General features: G+C 35.9%; 1 protein-coding gene across 1 annotated transcript in view; it reads right to left on the bottom strand.

Annotated features, from left to right (window-relative positions):
- Positions 1–23,344, bottom strand: part of LOC111058653 (AFG3-like protein 2) — a 27,213-nt gene extending 3,869 nt beyond the window's left edge. The window contains exons 1-13 of the mRNA XM_022346205.2: positions 23,031–23,344; positions 21,750–22,045; positions 20,320–20,466; positions 19,443–19,530; positions 17,794–17,959; positions 12,850–12,982; positions 11,858–11,976; positions 9,173–9,294; positions 7,100–7,253; positions 4,761–4,941; positions 4,341–4,476; positions 1,946–2,083; positions 337–537 (exon numbers count right to left, since the gene is read on the bottom strand). Of these exons, the coding sequence (XP_022201897.2) occupies positions 337–537; positions 1,946–2,083; positions 4,341–4,476; positions 4,761–4,941; positions 7,100–7,253; positions 9,173–9,294; positions 11,858–11,976; positions 12,850–12,982; positions 17,794–17,959; positions 19,443–19,530; positions 20,320–20,466; positions 21,750–22,045; positions 23,031–23,117 (1,968 nt within the window). The 5' untranslated portion in view covers positions 23,118–23,344. The remainder of the gene's footprint in view (positions 1–336; positions 538–1,945; positions 2,084–4,340; positions 4,477–4,760; positions 4,942–7,099; positions 7,254–9,172; positions 9,295–11,857; positions 11,977–12,849; positions 12,983–17,793; positions 17,960–19,442; positions 19,531–20,319; positions 20,467–21,749; positions 22,046–23,030) is intronic.

Raw genomic sequence — 23,344 nt, 5'->3', positions numbered from 1 at the left:
GGCCCGAGATAAATATATTGCCCGAAATAATATGATAAATAATATTTTTATATTATAAACCTACTATTTTCTAAATTTCGTGAGAATCGTTAAGAGCCGTTTTTTCGAGATCCGGTGAAATACAAACATATTAACAGAAATTGCTCGTTTAATAGTACAGGATATACAGATTATAAATAAGAGAAGAATATCGGAGAGAGGAAAGAAGACAGAGGAAGAAAGCAGGGGAAGAAGAAGAAGAATATGAGCCATTGTTAGAGATATTCTTCAAACGTATTTTGCAATGATATTCTGACAAATAGAATTATTGTATTATGATAATTGGTTTATCCTGACCTGCGAATACGCAATCTGTGTAATCTTCTTCAGATCATCCTGTGCCCCGGTTGAAATCTTATTGAAGAATATCTCTTCGGATACACGACCACCCAGCGTCATGCACATCCTATCAAACAGCTGCTCCTTCGTGTACAGAAATTGTTCCTTGGGTAAGTACTGTGCGTAGCCTAGACCCTTGCCGCGGGGAATTATCGAAACCTATCAAAACACAACGATTATCAAGTTAATTAATATTCAAGCAACATGAATTAATTGTACAAACAAGGAGATCAAATTGGTGTACAGATACTGTTCCTATGGTGAGGTCCACGTTATAATGAGTCATATGAATAAAGTTGAGCATTTGCTTATACTTCTAAAATATGGAGCATATGCTTCATTTTCTATGAATAAACGTGAGCAAAACCTTTCGCTCATGCTCATCAAAAAAATAGTTTGAGCATTGCTCAAAAGTAAAAGCTTATACTCAAAATTGTATGAATAAACTAGAGCATTTGCTCAACTTTTGAAGCAAATGCTTCAAAAAAGGTGAGTCTAGTCTAGAGCAGCTTATCACCTTTTGCTCATAGTAAAATGGCTCAACTAATTCGTATGAGGAAGAGGAAACTATACCAGATACGATCACAACCAATAGCATTTGCTCAACTTTTGAAGCAAATGCTTCAAAAAAGGTGAGTCTAGTCTAGAGCAGCTTATCACCTTTTGCTCATAGTGAAATAGCTCAACTAATTCGTATGAGGAAGAGGAAACTATACCAGATACGATCACAACCAATAGTTGCGAACTAAAACTATTTTTAGATTCAATCATGATATATATATCACCATTATTCCTACAAAAGAATAAATACAAAAGGTAGCCTAGAACATGGTACGCCATAGTGGAGTAGGTCAATTTCCACACACAAAAAACTAAACAAGTAGAGGACACATTATAAGAATTTTTTGTAACTATTATATGTAATTGTAATTTATCTAATATTTTGTGTAATTAATGTTGTAGTTTTAGTTTTTTTGGGAAATAAACATTTATTTTATTTATTATTTAATATCATTTTAAGTTTATAAGATAAAATACTACTTGTGTTGATATTTAGTCAATAAATGAATATTTAATGATTTTGTATGATGATGTAAATGAATTCTGTGAATTTAAACAGTTATTTTAATGTGTTAGGGATATTATGTGTTAATCTATTTTGTTACAAACAACAAAAACCTAAGAAAAAAACTGAATTCATTTGGAAAAATGTAGAGAATTCTACTGATGTAGAATTAGAGAGTAGAAATGATGGTGTTATAATTGATAATTAGTAGGTAGAACCATCTCATCGAAATTCATTCGATGGATGAAATCTTACATACTTTGTAAGTAAACACACAAAGAAGAATCACTTTCCGTACTAACTAGCTTGCCACTAGCTCGGCAACCAGCCAACTACTGAACTGGACTGACTAAAACTGCTCCAATGGACGACCGTATTCGGCCGAGTTGACGGCCGGCAGATTCGACCGATCCAACGGCCGAACAGATCGGTTGAATACGGTTCCAGTAGACGGTTACCCTAAGCCTACCTTAAGCAGATAACCTTAATCTCTGCGCCTACCTTAAGCAGGGGATCGGCATGCTCCAGGAACCAACCGGCTACCGCGTGACCCGCCTCGTGATAGGCCACCGTCTTTTTCTCCTCAGGCTGTAACACATTCGTTTTCTTCTCCATGCCTGCTACAACACGCTCTATTGCCTACAAATACGATAATACATTTATATAAATACAATAATAAATTATCATTAATCAACAATGAGATAGTTCGGCACAAATAAATCATGTGGAACTGACAAAATAGTATGGATAGAAAGTAGAATGCATATAAAACAGTAAGGCTCAACTCACACTTACGCGACTCAGGTCGAGAAGAGACTCGACTCTAGTCAAGAGCATGTGTTTCCAAATGGTGACACTCAGACCAGTCGACTCTAGTCTCCGCAACTGTCACCATTTGAAAACACATGCGCTTGACTAGAGTCGAGTCTCTTCTCGACCTGAGTCGCGTAAGTATGAGTTGACCCTAAGAATCTCCTCTTTGAGCCGCAACGTCTTCTCCATTACTCCACTACATGCTCTGTTTTCTGCATACACAGCACACAAAATAGTTCATTGAACCGACACATGTGATAATAATATATTGTTAATCAATAATAGGATATGGATATTAATCTTAAACAAAAATGATACTATTTTTAAGAAATTCTGACAGTCTGAAGTCGATCTCATAATAGAGTATTTAGTAATCATGTCTTTCAAAGAGCATGACTTTCAAAAGATATCTTTATAAGTTCCTTGTTGAAAGAAGTTTTTATAGTGTAAATGAATTTTTATGTGTGATATCATATAGGCTATATCTATATTTTTATTATGTTAAATATTGAAGTGATTTTTTTTTGTACATGACAATGTTCAATTGTATAGTTGTGTTTCATAATGACTGTACTGTATTGAACAAATAAAAAATATTATTATTATTATCATGTACTGTCAAGAGCTAACGCACCATTATTGTGGTAATTTACCAAAATCAAAATTTCAGAGTGTGGGAGCTCGTTCAAGTAAAAGGTTGCTTAACACTAGAATTGTATGAAATGGCGACCTACTAATCGATGAATATGTCTATAGTGAGGTCCACGTTATAATGGCAGTGGAGAAAGATAGGAGATCAACGTTGCCGTTCCTCTATCTTGTCAATGCCTTCTATAGACGGTTGCTGATACAGGTTTATTGATGTAATATTAATTGTTCAATCTCGTTTGAAAAAAAACAATTATTATATTTTTCAATAATTTTATAATATTTTGTTCATTAATTATGAATTCCACATTGTTAAAATACGATCTGGCAACAGAGGAAAGCGAGAAAGAGATAGCGCTATGCGCTTTGTTGAATGATAAACAAGGATAGCAATACCATTGCTAATCAAACACTGCCATTATAACGTGGACCTCACTAAAGTGTTGTTTTAATTTGTGTATTTAATGTTTTATTTTCTATAGTAACAGTGTGAATGGGTAAAATCCCTTCAACTAACACCAACAATATTATAGAACAATGCATTTTCAAGCTACTTTGCTGAGGACAAGGATAATAAGGAGGAGGAAAAGGAGGAGGAAAAGGAGGAGGAAAAGGAGAAGAGGAAGAAGGAGTATTAAGAGAAAGAGGAGCATGAGGAGGAGAAGAAGAAGCATTAGCAGGTGGAGGAGGAGAAGGTGGAAGAGGAAGAGGGAGAAAAGGAAGGGGCAGAGGGGGTAGAAGGTGTGGGGACGAGGATGAGAAGGAGAAAAAGGAGAAGCGAAAGAAGAGAAAAAAAGGATTGGGAGAAGCATGAGGAAGAGGAGGAGGAGAATAAGGAGGAATAGGAGAAGGAAGAGGAGGAGAAGATGAAGAAATAACATGAGGATGAGGAAGAAGTGAGATGATATGAAGAGGTGGAGGAGGAAGTATAATCCTAATCTACTCTAATCATAATCTAAGGGTAGCCGTCCACTGGAACCGTATTCAACCGATCCGTTCGGCCGTTGGATCGGACGAATCTGCCGGCCGTTAATACGGCCGAATATGGTCGTCCATTGGAACCGTTTACGTCAGTCTAGTTGCCAATTATTGAATTAACTACTATCATAGCCACCAAAATTTTTTATAAACAATGACTAGGCTATATTGAGATTTGAAAATTTGAAAATCCCACTCAATTCGGATCGAAAAATTGATCGGCCGTATGAACCTGTTGCAATGAACGAGCATCTAATCGTTTCTTTGTTGGGGGATCGTTCGGTCGCGTTCGGTAGTTTTCGGCCGATGCTAGTTCAGACGAGATCGGTTCCAGTGGACGGCCCACCTAATCCTAACTTAATTCTAGTCTAATCCTTATCCAATTCTAATATAAACCTGATCTAATCCTAACCTAATTCTAATCTAATCCTCCTAAGCCAAACCTAATCTAACTTACCTGTTCAAAATGCTTCATGACGATGCTATCCTTGAGGTCCCTTGCCGCGATCAGTGCAGCCTCGTTACACACATTAGCAATATCCGCCCCGGTGAAGCCAGGAGTAAGGGCAGCCATTTTGCGAGCCAGGTCAGTCCTGTCAAATTCAAAAATGAAAATATGTCATTTAAAATAGGAAAATTGATATAAACATATTCAGTTACACACTGTCATTCATTGAATAATAAATTTTCAAAATTAAGAATGGATATTTTGTCAATTGATGAGATTTCTAAATCGTTGGAAAACGATCTCGCAACGTTGCAGAGCTAGCAAATGATAATGCTCTCTGCTGTGTCGAATGATAGACAAGTATAGCAACACCAATGTTAATAAAATATTGTCATTATAACGTGGACCTCACTATATATTATATAATACCTGTCGAGCAGTGTTTTGAGTGGCTGCAGATGCACTTTGAATATAGAGGCTCGACCCTTGATGTCGGGAGCTGGCACGTAGATCTGCCTGTCAAAACGTCCAGGTCTCATTAGTGCCTTATCCAAGATATCCACTCGGTTAGTAGCAGCTAGCACTACCACGTTTGTCGTCGTGTTGAAACCTGCCAATAAAATTAAAACCACATTATCTATCTAGAATATAAACAATAATTAAGGACTGAAAAGGTTGTGAAATGAAAAACTACAAGACTAATATTGATCTATTTTGCACTATGTGTAACCTTATCTAAATATGGGAGAGGAATAGCACAAGGTTACCTTATTTTCTCTCTTCCTATCATTTTGATGATGTACTTATTGTATGAATCAATAAAGAACATTATAATAAAGTAAAGAATTGGCTTATACACGTAAGGGATCGGAAATTCACGAATGACGCATCTTCACGTCTCAATTACTCAACTGATTAACTTGAAATTTTACATATAGATTCTTTATTTACTGATGATGGTTATAGGCCTATTTTAAATTCTTCAAGTGATTCAGTATTACAATAGCGGAGCACAGGCTACCCACTTGTACTGAATAAAATATCAGCTATAGTGAGGTCCACTTTATAATGGCAGTGATAAAGATAGGAGAATAGCGATGCCGATTCTCTGCATCAATTAATTATATTTCTACACTGTCAAAAACATAATTGGCATCGTTGTGAACCTAGAAAAGGATAGTACCACCGGCTTTGTCGAATGATAGACAAGTATAGCAAAACGAAAGTTGATCAAATACTGTCATTATAACGTGGACCTCACTATAGTCTTTTCATTCAGACTTTCATAGAGCTAGGAATTATGTCTACCTTTGTTGATAAGTAGATACTAAACAGTAGATGATTTCAGTAGGTCAAGTTTTCACTTTGTCAAGTTTTCAATTAGACTCATGCGGAGCACGGGTTACCTGCTAGTTTTATATATAGCAGTCAGGCATGCGCAGTTAACTTCCTACAACCTCTGCCCGTCTTCACATCGGAAATCTAAAGATCAGCTAGTCAGACGACATGTGTAAGCTTGCTTCTAATAATGTTATATCTCTGTGAACCAATAAGGTCTGAGCTACTTAAATAACCACTACAAGGAAGGCATGATACTAGTAACAGATGCATCTATAGATCATAATAAACCATACTCAGGTTAACCTCCCGGCAGTCGCGCTGTTGTAAAAATTACAACAGTGTCAGTTTTTTGCTGCACAAAACTATTGAATGGGGTGGTGTCAGTGAATGAGTCACCTATGCATTCCAAAACTTTCTCCCCATCACTCCACTGAGTTGCAGTATCAACCGAGCAATGGTTCAGTCTTTAGGTGCCATTTAGTCGCCACAGTGCATAAGTATGATAGGAAGAGACTGTATACGGGGATTGTACACGAACCAATAACACAGAATTGATGGCTTTACTTGATGTACCTTATTGGGCTATGAAATGGTAATCATCCAAATGTTTATAGGCGTAAAATAATCCAATAAGATGGGAATAGTAATTATACAATTTATTAATATGTTTTGACAGTAAACAGAGTACTAAACACTTGGAAAATTGGATGTTGTAAAAATTACAACACGCGACTGCTCGTGTGATTGAGTAGGGCGCGACTACCTATAGTTATTTGTAGTTCTTGAGACTTTTTCCAGAGGGAAGACCTATTTCTTCCAAAGAAAAACGCTTCACAATTTCCCCGAGGGATAAAAGTACTGAATGAAAAGAATAGAATAGAATACTTCATTGGTTATTAAGCATACAAAAAAGTAGAAAATGACTGCTATCTAGGGGGAAAATAGAGCTCTGATATTCTTTCTATAGTGAGGTCCACGTTATAATGGCGGTGTTTGATTAGCAATGGTATTGCTATCCTTGTCTATCATTCAACAAAGCGGATAGCACTATCTCTTTCTCGCTTTGCTCTGTTGCCAGATCGTCTTTTAACAATGTAGAATAATTCATTAATTAACAAAATTTTTCATGTTAATTATGAAAATTAATTTTAAAATTATTCAAAAATATAATTTCTTGCTTAATAAAATATAATTTATTATTTCAAACTAGAATGAACAGTTAATATCACATTAATAGACCTGTATCAGCTACCGTCTATAGAAGGCATTGACAAGATGGAGGATCGGCAACGTTGTTCTCCTATCTTTCTCCACTGCCATTATAACGTGCACCTCACTATCGAGAGTAAAACACGATTTTAGATAGTATGTAGAAGAAAACTGAATGTACACAAATCAATTTAAATACATTGAAATTATCAACTCACCGTCCATCTCAACTAACAGCTGATTAAGAGTGTTCTCCTGTTCGGAATGCCCTCCAATGTTGCGTCCGCCCCTCTTCCTACCCACAGCGTCGATCTCGTCAATGAACAGAATGCACGGCGCATGCTTACGAGCCATCGCGAACATGTCTCGCACCTGTATAGCACAACGGGTAGCAAAACAGGAATCAAAGTTTGAAGGAGAAAAAACGTTGTTATAATTGTTTTACAGTACAATCAAATTGAATGATTATTTTTTAGAAGATGTAAAGAATGTTAATGGAGATGGATCCGCACAAAACAATGGCAGTGAACAGTGAAAATATAATTCCCACGAGATCTAATTGGACTATTCACATTCAGCCCGGCCGAGCGAGTATGAATAATCCCATTTGAACCCATGAGAATTATATTTTAAATTTTCAATGTAACTGATTTGTGTATACCTTTACAGATATATAAATTAAAAGAGGAGACACAAGACATAAATAGATTGAAAACACTTAGAAACTTACATTAGAAACGGAAATTTTCGAAAACTGAGTTTCCTTCCTCAACCGAGCAGTGAGTGGGTCAGTGGTGACCGTTTCTAATGTAAGTTTCTAAGTGTTTTCAATCTATTTATGTCTTGTGTCTCCTGTTTTAATTTATATTACAAACTTTACAGTGTCTTCTGTTATGTTTTACAGATATATATTTATTAATTTATTTATTTCCTATATTGAACAATACAATAGAGAATAGATAGCACAAGTAGATATCCCATGATATACGGCGTTTATGTTCCACTTTTCAATGTTAACTCAAGCCTATAGTCCTCGTAGTTCTTTCTCATGAAGCTATGTAACGCTGGTAGTCTCTCTTACTGCGACTTTCTTACTCTCTCACCCGGCCAAAACAGTAATAACAGTCGACAGTAAAACATTACACTAGTCGACAGTAATCGGATTGAGTTAACAGAAAATCGGCTTGAAATTCGGAGCATAAACGACCTATACCATGAGATATCTTCTTATGCTATCTTTTCTCTATTACAATACACAATTAATATGAATGAACAATACACAAATCATATGAATGAATGAGAATTGAAGACAACAGGCTCAGCCTAATGCCTGGTCCACACTCTCGCCAAGTCGCTGATAAGCTTGGCCACGTTGGTCACACTGCAATGTGATCATTTGTGGATGCTCGGCTGGACACTCGCCTCAATTTTTATTTTGATAATTTACTTATTGTATAAATGAATAATGAAGAATGAATGAAATCGGAGCGAAGGCAAATGAAGGCAAGCTCTGTCAAACCACCCATCCATACTCTCGCGCTCGTCGTCAATTTCACACCGCCGTAGCGTAGTTGAAACACGTCCTAATATCTCCTAATGTTAAATCTACACTACGCCGGTTTGAAATCGACAAATGTAATTGACATAATTATGTCTACTACGTCTTCCAAAATTACGGATTTCAAGCTACGCTACGGCGATGTGGAATAGCCTCTACAATTCTACCTAGAGATTGTAAACTGAACTATTTCATTTCTATTGGAATATTTCATCTTTTAGTTTTAATTAAGTGAAATATTTCTTCTATGTTTGGTTTTGGAGCATCTAAATTTAAAAATCTATTTTGTGAAAATAATTAAGGACTGAAAATTTTGTGAAGTGAACAACTACAAGACTTGACCTATTTTGGATTATGTGTAACCTTATCTAAATTTGGGAGAGAAATAGCACAAGGTTACCTTATTTTTTTCTTTCCCTATCATTTTAATGATGTACTTATTGTATGAAACAATAAAGAATAAAGAACTTCAAGTATTGGAAAATATGTTGAATAATAATTGATATTGTGGAATTTTCCATAATTGAAAAAACACAGTTTTATTTTTGTCACATCTACATTTATCAGCTTTGTACACAGGTTTGCAGTTTCGTGTTGAAACCAACACATACAGCTGAAGAGGTGTTGGTTTCGAAACTGCAGTCTAATAAATTTGGACGTGACAAAAATAGAACTTTGTTTTTTCAATTACTGGAAAAGAATATGATGAATTATGAAAGGAATTAAAACTTACCCTGGATGGACCAACACCAACGAACATTTCGAGAAACTCAGATCCTGATACAGAGATAAAGGGAACGTTGGCTTCTCCCGCTGTCGCTTTGGCTAGTAGGGTCTTTCCTGTTCCAGGCGGTCCTGTAAACATTGATTACTTGAAATCAATTATTCATCAATCATTAATTAGTCAATCATTGGAATTAATAATTCATCATTCATTACAATATCGATCATTATTCACTTGAATCAGTTCCAGGCTGTCCTGAAATCATTGATCATTTGAAATCAATCATTGATCACTTGAAATCAATCATTGATTACTTGAAATCAATCATTGATCACTTGAAATCAATCATTGATTACTTGAAATCAATCATTAATCACTTGAATCAGTTCCAGGCTATCCTGAAATCATTGACTACTTGAAATCAATCATTGATCACTTGAATTCTATCATTCATCAATCATTAATTGATCGATCATCAATAACTTGAATCAGTTTGAGACAAGAAATTCTTAGATGTGATTCAAATGAATATGGATTGAATTTCTGCCTTTATTTTAATCATGGGAGGGTAAAGTTGGGGCGAAGTTGGAGCGCTCTCTTACACTTGACCCGCACTTTACATGTTCACATCTAAATATGGTTCAGTTACAAGAAAATGCTTAGCTGCTATTATGCCGTTTTAATTCCCAGCTTTTTCTCATTACTATCCATATTATCAACTCAAATTAAGATAAAAGAAGCCATGACACGGAAATTATTATTCAATTTAAACAGGAATAAACAGGTTTTTCTTTTTTAAATTAACGCTACAATAGATTTAGTTACTCTTAAGTATTCTTTAGTTATTCGTAAGTTTTTGATGATGTTCAACCATATATATATAATTATTTAAAAAGTCAAATAGAATAAGTATTCTACAAATTTTAGTTAAGCGCTATACTTGTTAAATCTAATAATGTAAACTCACTGCTGGCTCTCAAGTTCTTACTTATGCCAGCAGTCGCCAAAATAAAGATAAATTAAGTTTTGATCTAATAATTAAGTTTAAGTTTTGCCTATTTGTTTAACACTTTGTAACTTAATATATTGTAATATTGTAATTTTGTTTTGGCAATAAAATTTCAATTTCAATTTCAAAAAAAAAAATTTCAATTTCAAAATTTGATTTTTGTGTGAGGATACTAAAGCCCGGTTCAGACGCTCAAGTTTACCATCAGTGTTTTGCTCAAGCAAAAGTCGGATCGTTTGGTTCAAGCAAAAGACGGATGTAAAATTGCGTCCACACGCATCCGTCTTATGTCGTCCGTTTTCCTATTTTTGTGCTCACAAGCTCAGTTCGTCATCAACTATGGAAGAGCTAGTACTCTTGGCCACTTTTGTTTAGTGTGTAAAAAATAGGAAGAAAGGTAGAGTTCATCGTTCACGTTGGAGTAGGGACTGGTTGTTAAAAAGACACAAATTTTCTCACGTTGCATTGCTTCGAGAATTGCGTGATGAATCTGAAGATTGGAGGAACTAACTTCGAATGTATTTCGAATAACTAACTATTCAACTGGATAATGCTACATTTAACAACATAATGAGAAAAATGTTACTGTTAATCGCTAAATGGCTTTGTTTACATGTCATATCTCGAGACACAGTGATTGCAAATGGATTGAAATTTTGTAAATAGTATTCTTAACAACAATGATATAGTACATCTTAATATATCATGATAGTGAATCATAATATCAACATCAAATTCTGAGAGTACCATGAGAATCAAGAAAGAAAAAAAGGGTGAAATGGCGTTATATACAATCGATAAAAAAACTTGCTTATTTTCAAGTACTCGCGAGGCATTTTATTAATTTGAGGGCGCTGAATCCGAATCAGAAATCACAATTTTTCTATCTCCATTTTTACGCGATTTAGGTTTTGGTGGATAGGCAAAAGACGGACGGTTTGATGGAAAAATATTTCCGGCCGATACATTCTAAGTTTGACGACTTACATGCTTCGACTTCTGCTTGAGCAAAAGACTGAAGCTAAACTTGAGCATCTGGACGGGCCTTTACATCACCAACAACTTACGACACATAAACAAATATATACAAGTAATACTGATCACACATATACAAATACAAGAAATGAAGTATGATATTCCATTATGATAAAAATGAAGATATTCACATTTACTAGAATTTGAACTTACATACGCAGAACATCAATGATGATGATGCAAATTTCATTGAAAAATAACACAGAATACTGTGTAATCTGACACATTAAGGGCCGTTGAAACAGTGAAATTTCAAACTGGTGAATTTGAGATGATTTGTGATTATAGCCATGTTTCGGCTATATGATACCATTATCAAGTCAAAATTAGCCCTAAAGAAAAAACAACTCCATTATTATTATGGTGTTCTGTATCAAGTTGAGATGATACTGTATCATATTGTGTTGATACTGTATCATATCACCAGCTGGTGGCTTATACTCAAAATGAATCACATTATAACAAACGAGACTTTGATATGAATTTAATCCAGTTTAAAATTAAATTTCATTCAAACTGACAAAATATGTCTGTAGTGAATAAAATATTAAAATATTCAACTTGATAAGGTACTTGAATAGTCACAAAACTAAGCATAGATTTTGAATTCAATTTATTGACTAGAAAAGAAGACAAAAACTAGTCCTTACCAGTAAGCATGGCGCCCTTGGGAATCTTGGCTCCCAGCTCAATATACTGCTGAGGATTCTTCAAGAAATTAACAAACTCCATGATTTCTACTTTGGCCTCTTCACACCCTGCTACGTCCCTGTAAAACAATACAAAAGAAGATAATCAATTATCAAAGATATACTGATCATTATACTATTGATTGAGTATTTGAATCTACTTCCTCCTTCTTATCACACCACATTCTCTATCAATATTTGCTTCCTGAAGCAAAAAAATACCAATGAAATACACTTCAAAACAAATCAGGAATATTTCCATGGATTAAAGACCTTGGGTAACCGAGGGACATGGATAACCATAGTTGGAAAGTTTTCGATTCACTATCCTTCTCTACAAAACTTATCTTTGTTTTTGTATCATCTTTCATTTCTAGCATTTAATCATAGAGAAAAGATAGCAGAGTTTTCCTGCTGATCGCTGGGTTCGGATTTTTTTGGGGGTTTTGACGATGAGCTATGGCGCCTTTCCTTACTTGCTCTTTTTGTTTCTGGTTGATGGTAATGTTTGTTTCTGGATAAACATGGATTACCATATTGTACTATCACCCTGCAATGAATTTCCATTGGTTTGACACCTTCAATGACCAAGTAACGAATGACTGATAGCTGTTCTAGCGCGGTGCATATTGATACTGGGGCGGCCATATTGTAACTGAAGTCACCACCAGTTGTGTTTAGCAAGGTCACTGATGCACCGGGTAGTCATCCAACATCCCTGCCAACTACCGGATCAATCCTACAACTTCTCGCAACTTTACAGAACTCTTGATATTTTCATTTGATTCACCCTCGTATTTCAAATAGCAATAATGAGATGATGACTATTGCTTTGGACACATCCATTCTCTACAATCAATTATAATTGAGTTATCCTACTATTTGAATTGAATATAAATTAAAATTACTATTGGAATTCAATTTCTAATTGAATTAATATTTGAATAACTTACTTGAATCTGACTCCAATATCACTAGAGTTAATGAGCTTTGCAGTCGACTCCATTACCCCAAAAAGTCCCCCTTTTTTGCCCCTTCCCCCACCCATCATCTCCGCCGATCGCCGCATCATGAATATCAGAAAACCTGCAAAATTTATTAAATAATGAATAAAAATAATCAAATTAATCGCTTAATATCAAGTCTTACAGTAAGGCTCAACTCACACTTACGCGACTCAGGTCGAGAAGAGAGACTCGACTCTAGTCCAGAGAATGTGTTTCAAATGGTGACGTCGAGGAGACTAGAATCGACTGGTCTGAGTGTCACCATTTGAAAACACAGTATTGCGTTAGAAGTTGTAAATAAGCTAAAGTGGAAGACAAGAGAGCCATTAGATATGTTCATAGTCTCATTCAGCGCGGAAGAAAATATAAAAAAGTTTTTGAACTTAAAAATATACTTGGTTGCAAAGTGGAAGTGGAAGCACTGAAGAAGGCCAACCTGATACCGCAATGCAAACGATGCCAAGCATATGGTCACACACAAAAATACTGTAACAAGGTGTGTAAAGTGTGCAGGTAAACATCAAACAAAAGACTGTACAAAACCCAGTGATGCTTTACCAAAATGTATTCATTGCGGAGAAGTACATCCAGCCAGTTATCGAGGCTGCACTGTCGCAATCGAATTGCAAAAGTTTAGAAACTCCAATAAAACAAAAAATATTCCAGATTTACGGAAGAACACAGTGAAGAACATTCCACCAAAATCACAGAAAATACACAAACCCACATCCAAACAATGAAAGCGCGGTTAAGAAATTAACTTTCGCCCAGATTGTCTCAAAAGAAAATAGACCAACATTGGGAGAGCCAAAAAGTGATGTAGGAGATAACAATAATATTTTGCAGCTCATCTTGGCAAAACTGGATAGACAAGAACAAATAATCACCTCACTGCAGTCTGAATTCCAGAAGTTAGAACAAAGTAAACTACTGCAATTCAAATGATTCATCCACTAAAAATAATGGAATGGAACGCAAATGGATTGTTACAACGGCAACAGGAGTTGGAAGCAATTCTAAACATAGAAAAAATAGATATATGTCTTATATCTGAGACTCATTTTACAAAGCAGTCGTTTATAAAATTCGAAGGCTATAGGATCTATCATACTTTACATCCCAGCAATGTCGCAAGGGGTGAGAGTGCCATCATCATCAGAGACAATCTACAACATAATGAACAAGTGAAACTCGAAAGTGATAGAATACAATTGACAGGTGTAGCAGTGAAAGCAGTCAATTATCATTTTGTTGTTGCAGCTATTTACTGTCCTCCCAGATATTCCATAAGAAAAGATGAATATTTATCATTGCTTGATATGTTAGGAGACAAATTCATTCTTGGTGGAGATTTCAATGCAAAGCACGTGCATTGGGGATTGCGCTCAACCACACCAGGGAAGACAGCTCTATGAAGCAATGAGAGAGATGAGGTGCGAAGCTCTTTCAACTGGTAAACCAACCTACTGGCCCACCGATACGAGGAAAATCCCAGATCTTATAGATTTTTTCTGACAAAGAATATATCGGTAAATTATTTGCATTTAGAGGATAGTTTTGATCTAAATTCGGACCACTCACCCATCATTTTGACTCTGAGTGATTCAATTCTACAGAAGGAAAATGCTTGTCCTGCGCTAGTCAACAGCCACACGGATTGGGATGGTTTCCAAAAGATGCTGGATGAAAGAATAGAGTTGAACTCGCCATTAAGAAACGAAGAACAGATTGATCGGGAGTTAGAGAAGTTTGTTACTGATATCCAACAGGCAGCATGGTGTAATACTCCACAATTCAGAAGAAGAACCACTGGAAATAATTACCCTGCGGAAATCAGAGAAATGATTGTGGAAAAACGAAGAGCAAGAAGGAGATGGCAGCAAGCACGTTCCCCTCAAGACAAACGAGTTTTAAACAATCTAATTCAAGAACTAAGGAGAGAGATACAATGTATCAAGAACGAATCAATCAATAATTACTTGATAAACTTAACAGCAGAACGCAGTACAGACTACTCACTCTGGAAGGCAGCTAAAAAAATAAAAAAACCCATTCATCAATCTCCTCCTCTCAGGAAGCAGAACAGACAGTGGGCAAGGAGTAGTGATGAAAAGGCTCAGACCTTTGCAGATCATCTTGTGAACGTTTTTAAACCAAACAACATAACTGAAGAAGACACTTTAGAAGCAGAGGAGAACATCTTACAGCCAAATCAAGAAATAATGTGTGTCACAGTAGAAGAGGTGAAAAGAGAAATAAGAAATCTGAATAACAAAAAGACCCCTGGATTTGAAATGATAACTGGCTTAGTCCTCAAGCACCTACCAAGAAAAGCAATAGTAAAATTAACACACATTTTGAATGCCTCTTTCAGACTCAAATTTGTGCCAGGAATATGGAAAGTAGCAGAAGTTATAATGCTACTCAAGCCAGGTAAAGAGCCACATGTAGTATCATCATATATGCCAATATCATTGCTACCTGTGCTTGCCATGTTGTTTGAAAGGATTTTACTGAGCAGGCTAACACCAATAATTGAGAGACAGCACATAATTCCAAATCACCAATTTGGCTTCAGAGTGAAACACTCAACAATAGACCAAGTGCATAGGATTGTGAATGTAATAGAGAAGAGCCTTGAAGAGAAAAAAGTTTGTTCAGCAGCTTTCCTTGATATAGGGCAAGCTTTTGATAAAGTGTGGCATGAAGGTCTTCTTTTCAAACTGAAAAAAGTGCTACCAAAGCAATTTACAGATATATTAAAATCCTATCTGACTGACAGATACTTTAGAGTCAGGCATGAAAATTCATATTCTGATTTGAAGGAAATAAAAGCAGGAGTTCCTCAAGGACAGTGTTCTAGGACCATTTCTCTACCTACTCTATACCAGCGATATTCCCAGCCTTGATGAGAATACTACAGCAACATTTGCAGACGATACAGCCATATTATCAGTAGACAGTAATATTCATATTGCAACAGAAAAACTACAGAGATACATCAACAAAATTCAAGATTGGACTAGAAAGTGGAGGATGAAACTAAATGAAGCAAAGTCAATTCACATCAACTTTACCAATAAGAAGGACCTGCCCATACCAATAACAATTAACAACCAAGTTGTACCATATGCCAATGATGCCAAGTATCTAGGTATGACCTTGGACGCAAAGCTTCGCTGGAAGGCCCATGTCAAGAAGAAGAGAGAGGAACTTGGAATCAATATAAGAAGCTGTATTGGCTGATCGGTAAAAAACTCCAACTTACAAATCCAAAACACAACAAAGTACTTTTGTACAAACAGATACTAAAGCCAGTATGGACATATGGTATACAACTTTGGGGGTAGTGCTAGTGTAGTGCTTGTTCAATTAGTGTCCAGTGAAAGAGCAGAGCAGTGATTGAGTGAATCTAGCTTCTATAGTACAGTCATAAGTGTACATATTAATTAAACAATCAATATCAGTGAGAATATCTAATGAGATATTCGCTGTTAACATTTTCAAGTAGTATGTTAGGGTAGAAAAAATTAGCTCATTAGTCTCCAGACTAGATAGCTATAGTATTGACATTAAAAAAAATATATTTGAAAACACAACATGCTCTCGACTACAGTCGAGTCTCTTCTCGACCTGAGTCGCGTAAGTGCGAGTTGAGCCCAAGGTCCACGTTGTAATGGCAGTCAGTATTATTTGATTAATATTGTTAAATCCTATCCTTGTTCATGATTCGACAAAGCAGATAGCGCTATCCTTTTCTAGCTCTGAAACGTTTTCAGATCGTACTTGATTGAACAATGTAGTCATGTAATTAATAAACAAAATATTCAATTTCAATAAATTATGAAAATTCATTATTCAATTATTGAAATAAATATTTTATTGAGGAAAAATATTTAATTGATTATTTTAAACACGAATACTGATATCAGCTATCCTCTATAGAAGGTGGCAAGGCAGATATCGGTAACGCTGTTCTCCTATCTTTCTCCACTGCCATTAGAACGTGGACCTCACTATAGTAATCATATGTTCCAGATTCCAGAGCATGCGTTGTAAACTGTCCCCTATTTGACAGTGTTCAAATATCTTGACCGAGATTGGTGAAAGCTAGCATTCATTCATATATCAACCACATTCCAAAAAACTGAGAGAATATTGTAAAAACGTATGACGCTGTATTCGATTTGAATGATTTTAGAAACAGAAAATAAGCAAATAACAAAGAAAAAAGTTTTTGTGTTTTTTTACAACGACGTGCAGTAATTTTTTTTGTCATAGGCTATTCATTCAATTTCAGCTGTTTTCCATGCATGAAATCAAGCCAGTAAACAGCTGTTTGCGGAACAAATAAACATATGATTCTCATTACAGCATACTCTACTGCTGTAATGATACCATATGCTTTCTTTACAGTCGAGTATGTTTCCTAGTTCCGAAATAGGAGCACAAAACTGCTACAAAAGAACCACCTTCAGCGCTCTAAGTGGAAGTTTTGTCAAATTCCACAGAATTACTGATTCGGAATTTGTAAACTACGTTATGTTTATAGAATGCATGTAGTAGCTTCAGCACAAGCAGGTAATGATTTATATTTCTCAATTATTCTTCTTTAGATTATCAAGACAAAAAATAGTGTACGTTACTTGGACGTGAATGTCTTTTGCAGTGCTCGAATGAAATTCTAGTCACGGCTAACACCTCGACTACAAACATCATTCTCGCCTGCAAAAGGCCTCTTCCCGTCCATGGGACGTAAGATACTATTGCACGATCGACTGCACGTAAAAACATTGGAACAGTGTGTTAATACACCACAGTTCGTCATCGATAAAAACCATCACCGTTGAAGAAAAAATATTAAAGTAGGCCAACGATTTATTAGCTTACCTATGATTAGAAGCGTTTGGAAGGCGCCCGAGAGACTCGATAATTCGATTTCGTTCTTATATCGGACAGGCACAAACTGTGAAGGATGGATGTTCATTTCGGTCTGCACATTCTCCAGGTTTCGTTCAAACGAATCCACACTGCCAATACTGAACCACAGAATTTTCTGCCGAAAAAAAACAAAACATGATCGTTCAATACAATGTGAATTGTTTGAACAATCATAGAGAAAATAGAGCATAAGAAGATATCCCATGATTTGTAGAACTCATTCAAAGTTTGGAAGTTTTGTATCAAATTATTTATTTATTCATATGCAAATACAATTCAGGTAAAAACAACAGGCATTCGCCCAAAACTGCTTCAAACTTTAATTTGGAATAAACAATCTAAAGGTTATGTTACTTACGTAACTTATGGTGCTGTGTATCAAGTTGAGATGATACTGTATCATATTTTGTTGATACTGTATCATGTATGGTGATGATGTATAATTTTGAGATGATACTGTATCAAACAATATGATAACATAGAGAAAAGATATCCCATGATATGGATAAACAAATTTGTGAAATAGACTATGTTCCAAATTTCAAACCTAATATCGGGGCACCGAGCTTCGCTCGTTATTTTTATTTATTGATAAATAATCTCGTGATCAGATTCACGAGAGCCAATCAGAGAAGCCGTCTTTTCTAAAAGGCCTTCTCTGATTGGTTCTCGTTAAATTAATCACGGTTAAAATTTAACCGGATTTTGTTCAACTGGGCCTTTGAGTAAAAAGTGACTTAACCTTATTTCGAACTCATAATCTATATTTAGAAGAGGAATATTAAAGGGTTCGCCTGTTCTTGCTCTTCCAATATAATTTTAATTATGAGTAATTTTGAATAAATGGCTTGCTAAAGGTCTCCTCACAATACGCTACGCTACGATGGAATAGGTCTTCGGAAGACATCCTAGCCGTCCTATCTGCCAACATTGAAAGCTACGCTACGCTGATGAGAACGGGATGTGAACGCTGACGTGGCTTTAAATGTTGTGAGATAGGATGACTACGTCTTCCGATGACGTATTTCAGCGTAGCGTAGCGTGAATAGACCTTTAGGATGATGTCACACCAGACAGGACACGACATAATTGGACAAAAAACTGCACAGCAATAGAATATTGGGATAAGTCTGTTATGACATGGTCTAACCGTAGAGAAACAATGGCGTAAGTAGATATCCCATGGTATATGGCGTTTATGTCGCAACTTTTACTGTTATCTCAAGCCGATTACTGTCTATTATTGTCGATTTATACTGTTTCGACCGGGTAAGAGTGTAAGAGAACGGCACAATATGAGAGACTACCAGCGTCATAAAGCTTCACAGGAAAGAACTGCGTGGACTATAGGCTTGAGATAACAGTAAAAGTTGCAACATAAACGCCCTATACCATGGGATATCTACTTATGCTATTGTTTCTCTATGGTCTAACCCAATCAAATGCTAAAGCCTTGCCAATCGGTTCGAGACTTGTCTGTTCTTGTCCGTCTTGGTGAAATCACCCTTAATATTCAATTATTAACAATTTTGGATGAATGAACAAAATAATTAACAATTTTGGTTGAATGAATAAAATGAAAAATAACAAATACTCACCCCACTAAGTTCAGAATTTGTTAATCGCACTTTCACCCATTTCTTATTGACTACTTCGAGTTTTTCTACTGCTCCTTTCGCTAAATAACTGAAAACAAAGCAGAATATTATATTATTTACATTATAATAATTGCAGGTACTGTCAAGCTATTTATGAGTAATTCTGCATAATTATTATACATGTTCTTATAGCTATGGAGTAATTCATATTCATGTATACTATGCATTTGTCATTCATTTTCATTATGTATTCATTTTTTTAGCTCTACATCTCAGTGTGGGCTTTGGCCTCCCCCACAAAACTCCTCCAAGCCTCTCTGTCTCCTTTGCCCTTTTTGGGTTAAGTGGAAGAGAGGGCTCTTATTGCATCAACTTCGCCTACAACACTTGTAATATTTTAAATTGTACAAAATTGAGACAATTATCTATCTTATCTATTCATCTTCAATCAATATTCTCCATCCTTATTAAATCATCCCTGAACTCATATTCCCATCTTATTATCGATCTGCCTTTCCTTCTCGAGTGAAGTTTCTTTTTGAGCACTATTTTTGGCATTCATAACACAGAATGGATGGCTTTGCTTGGTGTACGTTTTTGGGCTACGAAATGGTAATCATCCAAATGTTTATAGGCGTAAAATAATCCAATGAGATGAGAATAGCAATTATACAATACTTTAATATGTTTTAAAAGTAAACAGAGTACATAACACTTGGAAAATTGGATGTGGTAAAAATTACAACACGCGACTGCTCGTGTGATTGAATAGGGTGCGACTACCGGAAGGTTAAGCTATGTGACGCTGTTAGTCTCTCATATGTTATTAATTAATTTAAATGTATGAAACATTGAGAGTAAAAGGTTTAGTACTTACTCGTTCACAAACTCTTTCCAGGCGATTTCCTCGAAGTTGGCATAATAGGAGATGGTGACTCCGAAAACAACAATGGCCCCCAGCATGGCGTACATAGCCCACTTGTTCTCCTCCCCTTCTGTGAACGGTTTGTCACCGGGGCCAGTTCTGCAACAAATAAATAAAACACATTATTATAAATGAAGATCTGAATAATTTCTTATGTGAGTTACAGAAACATAATATGTACGGTACACAACAAATTAGTTACAGAAACAAAATATATCCGGTATACAACAAATTGTCTATGTGCCGGTTGCACAAAAGCCGGTTAAGTTTCAATCGTGATTAATTCCACGAGAACCAATCAGAGAAGCCGTCTTATCAAAACGGCCTTCTCTGATTGGTTCTCGTGAAATTAATGACGATTAAAACTTAACCGGCTTTTGTGCAACCGGGCCTATGTTGTTGTGAAGGTGATGTAAATAAATATATTGAATGAAACGATTTGATATTGTCAAAACCACTAGATTATTGAAACCATTTGAGATACTAGTTGCGGTTGTTACACCGTTACCAATCTCTAGTTGACTGCGATTTAACAGTGAGCAATAGCATTGCCGACCCCCTTGCTACAAGCAGTTAATGACTGCCTGAGATCTGCCAGCTTTCCTGCCTTCCTGAATACTTCAGGAACCGTTCCTATGTAAAAGGAGGGTGACCACCAGAGCCTAAATAGCTTCACGGCAATATCTTATGGCTCCAAACTTTGGAAAGGTGGTTGAAGCTGTCATAAAACCCCAACTTGAGGAGTTTTTTGTTGACTCAAACAAAATTTGTTGACTCAGACTGTTGTGCATCACCACAACACCAGGCATCGAGAGCTGTTTGACGTCCCCAGGGTGCGCCTCCAGAGATTGCGGGTAAGCTTATAGGAGTTCAGCACTACGCTACTTGAACAGGTTACCTCAGCGTGTTCTAGAGAGTTGCGACCGGTTTCCTGAGAACCAGGGCTTATCACGATGTCCAGGAATATGTGAATGATGACCTGTTTCAAATGTTATCAGGCTTAAATGCCATTATGTTAAAGAGCACGGCCTTGTAAGATAAATATTTTTCGTTCTGAACATGATCACTGCCATCTTGATCAATTAGTTTTTTTTTTTGTTATTTTATTTTATTCATGACATTATGCCATCGATCCTACAAGTGTGGGTAATTGATGAAGAAGAGGGTATAAGATATAAGCATATACCGGGTGATTCAAAAAAGACTTTACAACTTTGAAAATTCATATAAATCGTATTAAACAAGGTACAAGCTTACCAGGCTGGACCAACGTGTGGACTAGGCAATAGGGTAAGTTCACATTGGATGCTCGAATGTGTAAGTACACGCGTGGACATGCATGATGACTATAGATTATAGAATTTCAAAAATACTCAACCAACCTTTTACCCCCACCAGCTCCAAACATTCCCTGAAACCACTGGTCAGGTCGACTGGGGTCGGGTCTCTGGGGGGCGGCTCCACTTTTCGGGGCCTCTTTCGATTTTGGGGCATCATCCGACCCCGATTTCGTCTCCTTACTGGCGCCATCCTTCTTGTCCTGATCGAAAAACTTGCCGAATCCTTTTTGAGGTCCTTTACTGCTCCATACGGCAGGGGTCAGGTTGCTCCAATGCTGCAACACGGCCTCTAGTGTTTGTGCCTGGCTGCATTCTAGGAATCTTATGTTTCGTTTTAACTAAAAAACAAAAAAAACAATCATATAACTCGAATAAACAATAGAAAAATATTCATGGGCCTAAATCTATACTATATTTTTTTGGAAGGTAGTCATATGATAGCCTACATGATTTCGATGCAGAATTTTAAGAGACAATGAATGGTGAAAACCGCACATTGATTTCTCAAATCGTTCAAAAGTTATTCTCATTCAAAGATACTGGTAAATCATCCATCTATACTATTAATAAGTAATAATGGAAAGAGCTGGCCTATACACGTACGGGATAGGAAAATTATGTTTGACGCATCATCACGTCTGAACTACTAAACTGATAAACTTAAAATTTTTCATATAGATTCTTAATTATCCGGGGATTGTTATAGACCTAGTCCTATTTTTAATTCTTCAAGATTTCATCACCTTAAGTTTTCAGTTTGTCAAGTTTTAAAATAGGCCCTTTGGGGAGCACGGGTTACCTGCTAATAAACAAAAAGTTTAGCCTATCAAGCTTATTATCAGTCACAAATCATAATAGTATTCGCTACAATAATTAAATGAGCAAAGTTATTTGATCTTCAAGAACAACTATTAAGATATACGGAAGACATATATGAAACAATAAAATTTTGCTAAAGCTATTCAAGACTTTAAAGTAGAAAAACCGATCCTTCAAAATGATTTCATTTCATAGGGACTAGAACAATTTTACAACATCAAAGCTTGAAACAACTTACATAGCCTAACCTTGAAGATACACAATCCAGCTTATAGATAAAAATACCTAATAGAGTAAATTTTGAAAAATCTCCAAATCAACTAAATTTAACATGATTTGATCTAGAATTCATTATTTAAATCTAGTAAAACAGATCAAGTATGGTAGCTTATAGTTTTCTTTTAAAGGTTAGATCCAAGATCTTAAAACTTGAAGGTGCGAAAACAATAAAACATTTATATTTTATAAATATTATAGAAACTTAATTGTTGTATAATTACTCACCAAATGTTTATCAATTGATCCACTTTTCAAACTACTAAATAAAATCCTTTCCAGCCGCTTAGCAGCAATTGCAAGCCGATGTGCCATTGCATTCAATGTCGAAATTACCCTTCAATTGTTCAAATTGTTACATAACAGTTATTACATTTCATCACTTGCACAGATCATGGTCTAAATAAATAAATAGTGGATTTATTTAAAGGAGATTCACTGAATTTAGTAAATTATTCTGTAAATATAAGAAGACAAACCTACCATAACCAAAAACCCAACCTTTTCACATTTTTCACGGCATTCTCGATCTCACTTGCACT

This window comes from Nilaparvata lugens, chromosome 6, assembly GCF_014356525.2.
Source record: "Nilaparvata lugens isolate BPH chromosome 6, ASM1435652v1, whole genome shotgun sequence".
NCBI lineage: Eukaryota > Metazoa > Arthropoda > Insecta > Hemiptera > Delphacidae > Nilaparvata > Nilaparvata lugens.
This window is presented reverse-complemented; position numbering and strand designations above follow the sequence as displayed.